The following is an 11468-nucleotide window of genomic DNA, read 5'->3' as shown; positions in this document are numbered from 1 at the left end:
GACTTGTCACCACTTTATGGAAACTCCAACAACTTCTCATTTAAAAGCGACCAAAAGAATACTCCGGACATCAAAGGTACACTTGATTATGGAATTTTTTATTCCTCTTCCAAAGACTTCAAGCTTGTTGGCTATTGTGATAGTGATTGGGCTGGTGATGTTGATGATCGGAAAAGTACTATCGAGTTTGTTTTCCTTTTTGGAAATTCTGCATTTACATGGAATTTCAAGAAGCAACCAATTGTGACTTTGTCAACATGTGAAGCAGAGTATGTAGCAGCTTCTTCTTGTGTTTGTCATGCAATTTGGCTAAGCCTTGTTGAAAGAACTTCACCAACCACAAGAAGATGCAACTAAGATTTGTATTGATAACAAATCGGCCATTGCGTTGGCCAAGAACCCGGTGTTTCATGAAAGGAGCAAACATATTGATACTAAGTATCATTTCATTAGAGATTGCATATCGAAGAAGGAGGTAGAGCTTGAGTTTGTGAAATCTCAAGACCAAGTTGCGGACATTTTCACCAAGCCATTGAAGATTGATATTTTTCAGAAGCTACGGATGGCTCTTGGAGTAGTGAATCAAGTTTAAGGGGGGATGTTGAAAAAATAAGCTTGTTCACATTATACTTAATTTAGTTCATGAACTAGTAGATTAATGTATTAGGAGATACATGAATTGGTGGAAAATTCTAGATTAGTCTAGTGAGGTCTTATTCATGTACTTGGAGGATGTGAAGTGTGAAATTATTAATAGTGATACATGTATGCTAGGCTAGATACATGGATGAATTCACCTATAAATAGTCATGTAATCTAGCCATTTGAATCAAGCCAAGTTGAATAGAAAATCATCTTTCCTCCATTTCTCTTCTAGTGAGTTTTGAGTATTATTTGTGTTGTCTTGCTCTCTCAAATTTCCAACACATGGCAGGCCGTACTACTCTTACTAACTCAACCCTTAATAGCCTACTCAACCATTTAATGCAATATATATCTATTCCTAAGAGCGTTATTCATTCTCTTGAGCAATATCAACGCAACTTTCTTTGGGGTTCGACTGTTGATAAAAGAAAATTACATCTTATTAATTGGAAAGTGGTCACCACACCAAAAAATTATGGTGGACTTGGAATTCATAACCTAGTTGAATTAAGGATTAAGAGTTGACCACAGTCAATAATGTGATTAGATGACTCTGAATTAGTGTTTTGGGCGTTCCAACGGGTTCGTAGGGTGTTTTTGGAGTGAAATGCATATTTGGTTTGTATCTCTAGGGGTTCAGGTGAGTTCCGAGCACCAAAATGGAATTCAGAAGGCATCATAATTTTCTGATTCTGATGCTAGGAATTTTTGCTTCACGTTCGCAATGGGAGGGTCACGTTCCCGAAGGGTTATTAGACCGGACATCGCATTCGCGAGAGAGTTCTTGCATTCGTGAAGAAGTAAGGGGGAGTGGGTGCATCGTGATCGTTAGAAGGAGCCTGCGTTTGCGAAGGGTCAGGAAGTTTGGTTTGCATGTTCGCGGTGGGTCCTGCGTTCGCTAAGAAGCCAACCCCATGGCAGAATATTTAAAATCCAATTCGATGGGACATTTCATGTTTTGATTTTGGGAGCATTTCATCTCATCTTTGGGAGACTCTGGAGGCTATCTACTCGTTTTTGAAGAAGGGTTAGATTATAATCCTTATTTTGGTAAATCCTCATGAATCCCTCTTTTATTTAGCGGTTTTAGTCGTATTTTGTTGAGGAAAAGGGGATTTTAGCCTTAAGAATTTATGAGAATGAAAATCATCGATTTAGGGATCGATTTGTGGATGGAATTGGATGATATTTGAGATTTAGAACCTATGTTTTATGGGTAATCTGATTTTCAATAAAATTCCAGATTCAACCTCGAGATGTCGGGGTTGAATTTTTGACAGATTAATTTATATAAAAATATGGGCGTCTACGAACTCGTATACTTATGTATAACTCGTATTTGAATAGATTGAGAGCGTTGAAAGACGCTAAGGAAAGGCAGGGCGGCTTTGTGAGTTAGTTGGATACAGATTGAGGTAAGTTAAGACTTTATAGACTATGATTGGATGATGTTTTTAATAATTAACGATGATAAGGTTTTAGGGTAAATGAGGAGGTCCTGTATTCGTGAGGTGACGAGTACTTATGCAGGTACCAATGTCATATTATGGATACTTTGTTGAAATGAATGTTTGATGGATGGAATCTATGAGTGCTAAAGCATGTTGTAATTGAGCTGAAAGATAATTCTCTTTAATTTGACTCTTTATGTGTTCATACATCACTCCAGAGATCTTAGTACACTTGTATAAGTTAGTCGTTCTGTGTTACATATGACATTCATGCTTTATGTGATCATCTATACAAATTCCCTGTGATGGCTCATGCAGTTATGGCTCGATGTGATTTGGATGGATCTGGTTCAGGACAAAGTGAAGCTATTAAACCTGGATTTGGTTGGTGGCTGATGGAAAATGGTTTCGGACAGAGTGATGCATGCCCGATGAAAAATTGTTCCGAACGGGTATATGAAACTCGCGAATCCCCCATGGGTAATGACTCCCAGACACCCCGGTATATATAGATGTCCATTGCATTCCACTGATTTCATTGTTATTTGACTTGTTGATTCTATTTGATTGTTTTAGATTGTCTTTCTATTTTGCTTCGTTGAATTGTAATTATGATGATGTAATCCTGTTAAAGGCTAAAATGAAGGTTTTTTTTTCCGGTTAAATTATACCTTGTCATTACCTCAACGTCATCGGTCAATGGGATTTGTTGAGTACACGTGATTTTTGTACTCATACTACACTTGTTGCACTCTTTTTGCTACGACTTTAGATTCGTACTAGTGGGGCACGCGGCGTCTCACTCTATAACTGTTGATTTGGAGATCTTGAGGTGAGCTGCCTGGCTGATCCGCAACACCAATCTCATTCTATCTCTACTTATTTGTGTCTTCTCTATCCCTAGACAATTGTAACTGGTCATTTTAGACTTGTATTCGTACATTTAGAAGCTCTTGTACTTATGACACCAAGTTTTGGAGTGGTATTTTGTTACTTTCCGCAGTTTATGAGTTTAAGACTATGTTTGTGAATTATCTCTTGTTCTCACTTTTCTTTTTCTCTTAATAATAGAATAATGACTTTAAAAATGGTTTATGGTTCGCCTATCGCGTCGGGTGAAGGTGTCATTACGACTTGAAGTTTTGGATCATGACAATTATACAGAGGTCTGACTGTATATTTAATATTTATATTATAAAGTATGAAATTCAAAAGTAAAATGTTGATAGCTCAAAATATCTATCTAATGTTGATGAATTTAATACCCTTTAAATATTAGTTAATTTATCCAACATTAATGTACAAGAAAGCAATTTTTAAAGATGTCTTAATCTAAAAGTTTGCAAGAGAGTTTTTTTAAGAACCTATTATAACTAGCAAACTATGCCCGTGCGATGCACGGGGTCCAACATGATTAATTTGGTTGCTCAATTTAGTTAGTCTTTATGGTTTGTATATTTTACAAAGAATACTGTGATTCTCCCCAGTGAGTCTCCTTTTTTTTTTTCCTCTTATTTTTCCCCTTAATTTTTCAGTTGCTATTAAAATTTGTCTTATTTTGGTTATGCCCGCCTCTTTTTATATTTAGTAAGTTGACAATTCAAATATCTTACATGTCAAGTTTATAATCACAAGATTCAAAGGATATTTTATTATATTATACACATTTTTAATTTAGAACTACAAGATTTAAAAGTCTATTTTTATTTCTTAAACTCCGTATCTAGTCAAACGTAGACACTTAAATTGAGACAGAGGGAGTATATGCCATATGAAGGAAATGAAAGGACAATTAAGACACTGCGGACACGTGGGGACTTAAAAAGTAAACACACAAGAGATAGAATTAATGTTCAACTTCTGAAATGTACACATGTTAGTCCTGGCTTAGAGTACAATTTCAGTTATTTTTTGTATAACTTATTGTTGCTGTGTTCGTCCACCTTGGGCGTTTGTTGTTAAATAAAAATGTCTTATTTTGGTTATGTCCACCTCTTTTTATATTTAGTAAGTTGACAATTCAAATATCCTACATGCCAAGTTTATAATCACAAGATTCAAAGGATATTATATTATATTATACACATTTTTAATTTAGAACCACAAGATTTGAAAGTCTATTTTTATTTCTTAAACTCGGTGTCTAGTCAAACATAGACACTTAAATTGAGACAGAGGGAGTATATGCTAAACGAAGGAAATGAAAGGACAATTAAGACACCGCAGACCCGTGGGGACTTAAAAAGTAAACACACAAGAGATAGAATTAATGTTCAACTTCTGAAATGTACAAATGTTAGTCCCTGCTTAGAGTACAATTTCAATTGCTTTTTGTACAACTTATAGTTGCGGTGTTCGTCCACCTTGGGCGTTTATATATTATAAGAAAAATATAGAATATAAAAATAGACATATATTTTTAGTAATGTGACCAATTAATATGGGACGAAAGGAGTACTTCATTTATTAATTCTTAAAGAACGTGAAAAGTCAAGTATAGTAATGTGGCCAAGTAATATGAGATGAAAGGAGTACTTCATTTATTAATTCTTAAAGAACGTGAAAAGTCAAGTATAGTAATGTGGCCAAGTAATATGGGACGAAAGGAGTACTTCATTTATTAATTCTTAAAGAACGTGAAAAGTCAAGTAATGTGGCCAAGTAATATGAAACTGAGGGAGTACTTCAGTTATTAATTCTTAAAGAACGTGAAAAGTCAAAATTGAACAAGTAAAAGTACACGGAGGAAATAATTATGTGTCGGAGAATTAAAATTGAAGTGCATACATGTATACATGAGAAGTGAATAAATATTCAGCAAGAAAGTGAAAAGCCAAAAGTGAACAAGTAAAAGTGCACGGAGGAAATAAATATGTGTCGGAGAATTAAAATTGAAGTGCATACGTGTATACATGAGAAGAGAATAAATATTCAGTCCTATGACATATGTCCACGTGGAACTAATTAATTCTCAAAAAACGTGAAAAGTCAAAAGCGAACAAGTAAAAGTGCACGGAGGAAATAGATTTGTGTAGGAGAATTAAAATTGAACTGCATACGTCTATTCATGAGAAGAGAATAAATATTCAGCAAGAACGTGAAAAGTCAAAAGTGAACAAGTAAAAGTGCACGGAGGAAATAAATGTGTCGGAGAATTGAAATTGAAGTGCATATGTCTATACATAAGAAGGAAATAAATATTAATTACTATGACATATGTCCACGTGGGATAAAAAAGTAGTTGGTTAAAGTGTACAAGTTATAAAGCTTTTGGTACAAGCATTCATTGCGTGTACAATTTATAAAGCTTTTGGTACAAGCAGTCAATGCTGTTTTGGTCTCTCTTCCACACTTATATATAATAGAAATGCATGTATGAAAAAATCTTTACATTTGTCAAAATTAATCTTTCATATTTCCATAAGTGTATCATCTCGTTCCAGGGAAGCTCTTACATTTTTCAAAGTGTGTTTGGTATGGAGGAAAATTTATGTTTGGTTGGTCAAAATGTCTTGAAAAACATTTTCTCTAGGAAAACAAGTTTCTCAAATGAGGAAAATGACTTCCTTAATGGAAGTAAGGAAAACAAGTTCCACTAGTAACATTGCAAGTTCATGTCTCCTCCCCATTCACCCAACACCCCCAACCCCTACCCCTCGACCTTCCCACACCCTGCCACCCCCGAACCCCCACTCCCCGCCCCATACACGACCCCCCTACACTACCCAAACTACCCCCACCCCACCTTACCACCTAACCACCCGTACACCCCCACTACCCCCACCCCACCACTTAACCGCCCCTCCTACCCCCACCACCCCCACTACCTCCCTCCCCATCCCTATATCCACCTACCCCAACCCCTACCTCTCACCTTCCTACCACCACCCCTTATCTCTCAACTTTGCAAAAATAGATACTTTGTGAAAGTAATAACTTTCAAAAATAGCAATTTCACAAAAGTAATCACTTTATAAAAGTAGTCGCTTTTTAAAATTATTACTTGTGAAAAGTAGCTATTTTTCAAAAATAGTCATTTTGCAAAAGTAGTCACTTGAGAAAATAGTCACTTTTAGAACATAGCCACTTTGTGAAAGTAGATACTTTTTAAAAATAGTCACTTTTTGAAAGTAGCCAATTTTCATAAATAGTCATTTTGTGAAAGTAGTTACTTTTAAAAACTAATTACTTTGCAAAAGTAGCCATTTTTTAAAATAGCCTCTTTGTGAAAGTATTAAAATAGTCATTTTGAGTCAATTTTAAAAAAAAAAGGCTAGTTTACAAACATAATAACTTTTTTGGGTTGTCTTTTAAAGTGCAAAGTAGTCATTTTTTTGGTTATCTTAGAAAAAGGCCACTTGCAATGGTATGCACATCTTTGATTATCTTATAAAAATAGTGACTTTGTGAAAGTAGCATCATTTTCAAAATGCGGGATAGAGGTAGTAGAGAAGGTTGGAATTGGGGTTGGAGGTGGGGAGGGGTAAGAGGTCAGAGGTAATGAGTTGGGGGGTTAGACTAGTATTTCCGTCAAACCAAACACTAGAAAATATTTTTTCATATCCAACCAAACACAAGAAAATAAATAAAAAAATCACTTATTTTTCAAGAAATTATTTTCTAGGAAAAAAATTTCCATCGTACCAAACACACCCTCAATGTGTTGTCTTTTTCCGCATTTCAATTGAATACAAGTTTTTTACTAATACGTGGTCCCTCTGTTTTTTTCTTTTCTTAATCTTTGTTGATTTAACAGTCTTCTTAAAAAATTATTTATTTGGAATTTATTCTATTAAATTATCCTTAACAGTCTTCTTAAAAAATTATTTATTTGGAATTTATTCTATTAAATTATCCTTATCAATTATGTTTTGAAAATCTAAGTTTGATTACTAGTATTTTGTATAGTTATTTAATAAATAAGTGTAATATTGAAAGAAAATAATAAACCTCTTTTGATTTGTAAAAATGAACAAGTAGAAAAAAAAAATACTACTATTTTTTTGGAACTCCTAGGAAATCCGCAACCGCTATCCTTCAAAAGTGCTGCACTGCAAGAACCGCTAACCACACAAGAAATGTAAATCGCATCAGGCCACCTGGTGCGACGAGTTCTGACTGAGAAGACTGCTGGTGAGGGGCATTGATCTAGGTCTCCTACGTGAGAAACCACTCACCCAACCAATTTTAATAGGGTAATATAAGATACAAGTAAAAAGTAATCTAGAAAGTACTTAGTCAAAATTCAAAGGTAGCTGACTAGTTTGATACGCGGAATGCAATAAACCATTAATTCACTCTTTTCAATCTCAGCCTCCACAAAATATACAGTTAACTAAACTTAAGGAGTGACTCAAGCAACTATCTTCGCTCCACCATTAGACAAAATTAGTGGAGAGAGATAGAGAGAAATAACCCCCCAAATACACAAGGATATGAAATGATAACAGATTAGTGCATGTTCAAGAACATTCACTCTAATTAAGGGGAATAAAAAAGAAAAAAAGAAAAAAAAAGAAAGAGGCAGAATACGAGGGTTGAATTGATCATCATCCCATTTTTTTCATAATGGCACAAATGCAACCTGAGAAAGTTGCTTCTAGTGTCCAAGAATCTACTCCAGAATTTGTTGCTAAAGTTGATATGAATATTAATAATAATAATGTTAATGGTGGCTCTTTCAAGTTCAATGTTCAGGCCCCTGCATTCGTGCCAAGAAAATCACATGCCACGTCAATCCCATGCATTTCAGGATATTTTTATCCATGCAGTTTTCAATATGTTAATACTGGGGCTAATACAACAATATATGGGGGTGATCAAGACACTACCTCCTTTGTTCAAGAGCCAAGTTTTGTTTCATCCCTCTCTCAGAAAGATATCCTTCCTGATGAGCTCAAGCTAAAAGTCATCAAACAGGTCATTCTTTTTCCCTTTTCTCTTTGTCTATTTTTTTTTAATGAATAACAGTGTGTGATCAGCTTCCTCGGGTATCTGCTATCTCCCACTAGCATAAGTACCGAATATAATTTTGTCTACTAAAGTTTTGTCCTGGGATATGAACACGGTCTCCTAAGATTTTCACCCATTTTATTGACACTAAGGATGTGTTAGGTATGAAGGAATTTTTTTTTTGAAAAATGTTTTCAAGGAATATTTTCTTCGTGTTCGGAACGTAAGCAAAAAATATTATCCTAAAAGCATTTGTCTATAATCTAGACAAATATTATGGGATGTGGGGGTGGGGTAGGATTATGGGGTGGTGGGGAGGGGGCTACGGTCTACGGGGGGGGGGGGGGGTGAAGATGAGGCGTGTTGGAAGGTGAGGAGGACACAATATAATCAATATGGAATATCATAACTTGTTTTCCCTACTTTCACTAGGGGAGGAAGAACTTGTTTTTCTATAGAAATGTTTTCCTAAAATTTTGACCAACCGAACATGAGAAAATTGAAAAAAATATTTTCCTCAATACCGAACACACCCTATAAGTCACATTGTCGGGTGCCCTTCTCTTTTTGCTTTTTTGAGTTTTGTGATTCGATCTTGTTTACGTTCTTTTAATGGAATTTGGATCAAATTGCCATAGTGTTCTGGTCAACTAGGTGTAATTCTTAAGTTAGATCCCAATTTACGCCTAATTGACCAGTCAATTTTAGTTTTGATCAACATGTTTGACTCAAATGGTTTCTTCAACAAAAAAAGGAAATAAGTTTACAGTCACAAAGATGGCATTCTTAGCTAGATTCTGTTGTGTTGTGGGGAGAAAAAGGTAGCTTAAAAGGAATATGAAAACACTTGTAATGGACTCTATTTGAAGCACAAAGGGAAAGGGAGTTGCATGAACGAGAGATGTTTGAGCATGTAATAAGAACCTAGATCTCATAAATGCAACTGCAGATTTTGTTCTATTACATGACTATTCATAAACAGATTGGTACAAGAAATAAGAATAGTCCGATTCTGCCTAATTTTTTTCTAGCATCATTTATGTCTACAATTTTTTTTTTTTTTTTTTTTTCCGGCCTTTAAAGCTGATAGTTTATATGTTTGATAGGTTGAATACCAACTTAGTGACATGAGCTTGCTCGCGAATGAGAGCTTGTTGAAACAGATGAACAAGGACGCTGAAGGTTTTGGTGAGTACGCTATTGATATATCGTTAAAGAAAACGTCTGCAAATTTTCTATACATCAGTTTGTCAAATTTTTAAAACTTATGTGTACTATTACTACTGCAGTTCCCATTTCTTCTGTTTCGGCTACAAAGAAAATCAAGTCCCTCATCACCAACAACCAATTAACACTTTCTCAAGCCCTCCTATCCTCTACAAAGCTGGTAAATTTTGGATTTTAGTTGCAGTGTTTAATTTTCTTATGAACATCTATTAACAACTACTAAGATTTTCTGTATTCTGATGAAGATTGTAAGCGATGATGGCAAGAGGGTCAAACGAAAAATGCCATTCACTGACAAAGATAAAGAGGAATTGCTGGTACACTTACTTTTCTCATATATCAGTCTATACATGGTTTTGATTAAATTTCATAGTATTAGTACTACTCCTCTCAATGCCTTTTCTTCAGTTACGCACTGTGGTGGCTGAGAATTTACCGGATGATCACTCCCATCACAACATTGAGAAAATATTTAATGTTGCTGGAAGGTGATAATATTCTTGCATCTTGTCGCCAAATTTTATCTTTTCTAACTTTATCTGTTGTGAATTGACACATTATGGTTCCTATTTTAGTGTCAAAACCATCCGAGTATGCCATCCCCAAGATCCTAACACACGAACTAGAGGAGACTTGGGCATCAGCAGTAAGGTATTAAGTACTAAATTTAATTGTTCTGTGTTTCAAAAAAACATACACTGCCCCTTTTGATAGTGATCTCATCCTTCTGTTTTACTGTCTTGTTGCTTTTTTGCCTTCAAAGCTTCATGCACTAATAGAGTTCGAGCATCCAGAGGCCGCTGAGAAAGCAGTACGCAATTATTTTTTGCTGCCTTTGAAGTTCTTTTCGTTTAACGTCATTTTTTTTTAGTTAAAGCTATTTTGGATCATCTAAAAGTATTATCTGCCTTAACCTAATCAGGCGGAGAAGCTAAATGATGAGAGGAACTGGAGAAAAGGCCTTCGAGTGAGGTTGCTGCTCAGACGTTCAGTAAGGCTAATTTAGGCTCCATCTTTCAGATCTCAGCCCACTAAGTGCATTTTATTTTTCCGTTTACAACAACTTATTTGTTCTGAATATATTTGATTCATTCACATTTGGTACAGAGCCTTAAAATCATTAAAAGGATGTTCACTTAAATTCTGATTCGTACTTGTGTTCTGTAAGCTGTTGTTTCCTTTTTGGTATTTTAAAAGATGGTTGTTAAATGTTGCAGCCAAAGTCTGTTCTAAAGAGCAGGAAGTCAGCGTTTGATGGCTGTTTAGATGATGAAGATTGGTTGAGTTCTGAATTGACAGATGATGCTAATCACTCAGAAGTAGTGGATACTAATGTAAGTATGATCATGATCACTAAGATCAAACAGAAGTAATTTTCTCCTTTGATGGGAAGTTCTTATTTTGGCATGTGTGATGTTTACTAAACTATGCATCTTTCTTCACGCACTGATTGAAATTTCTCTCTGTTCATTAGGTTGAAGAGACTTTAGCAACAACAAAGAAAATATGGGGTAAAGGGCGTGGGAAAAGTACACGACAAGTGCAACGAAATCAAATGTACAGTGGTCGTGGCTTGCTTTCCTCGTCTCCACAAGGCAGCACATATGAAGCACCACCAGTGAAACAGGCCGCTCCAAAAGGACCAAGAATGCCAGATGGAACCAAAGGTTTCACTATGGGAAGAGGGAAGCCCCTGAGGAGTATTAATGTTCAAACTGGAGGAGTACATGTTGTATAAATGGAAGATGATCAATTTTGCCCCGGTTTTATTACTCAGTATTCACTTGGTAGTACCCATGGAAGTTCTCTAGTCGAATTCTTTTTGGTTAAAGATATTTATGTCAATAATTCTAGAACTAAAGCAAAAGTGTATAGGTTAACTACGGCTATGGCTTCCTTGAGACTACCAATTTTGTTTTGTACATTTCTTTTTTCGTGAAAATTACATGGGGAATAATACGACTGAGTTTAAGATTCTGCCTCTCATTCATCTCTCTTAATATTTTGCTATTTAATTTGTTGCATTAGTTTTGATATGTTGCTGGAAATTGGTTACTGATGAATTCCACAGTAGAGATTTTCTTGAAAAGGAAGGAATTCTTGCATAATGTGGAGGTTAAAAGGAAGCAAATTTGTAGAACCACCTTTTGTTTTAACTTTGAAACATCCAAATGTCCTTCTGTTACATCAAAA

The 11468-nt window shown here is 35.3% G+C and overlaps 1 protein-coding gene across 1 annotated transcript; it reads left to right on the top strand.

Moving 5' to 3' along the window:
* The first annotated feature begins 7165 nt into the window (after window positions 1-7165).
* Window positions 7166-11261, top strand: LOC132049996 (la-related protein 6C-like). Its single transcript, XM_059440994.1, has 10 exons — window positions 7166-8015; window positions 9155-9236; window positions 9338-9435; window positions 9521-9592; window positions 9684-9763; window positions 9851-9926; window positions 10039-10086; window positions 10198-10266; window positions 10493-10609; window positions 10750-11261. Exons 1-10 carry the CDS (start codon window positions 7665-7667, stop codon window positions 11011-11013), a joined length of 1257 nt encoding a protein of 418 aa, XP_059296977.1. The 5' UTR covers window positions 7166-7664; the 3' UTR covers window positions 11014-11261.
* Window positions 11262-11468: the final 207 nt, after the last annotated feature.

Source organism: Lycium ferocissimum, chromosome 3, assembly GCF_029784015.1.
Source record: "Lycium ferocissimum isolate CSIRO_LF1 chromosome 3, AGI_CSIRO_Lferr_CH_V1, whole genome shotgun sequence".
NCBI lineage: Eukaryota > Viridiplantae > Streptophyta > Magnoliopsida > Solanales > Solanaceae > Lycium > Lycium ferocissimum.
Note: the sequence above shows the minus strand (reverse complement) of the source record. Positions and strands in the feature narration are given on the sequence as shown.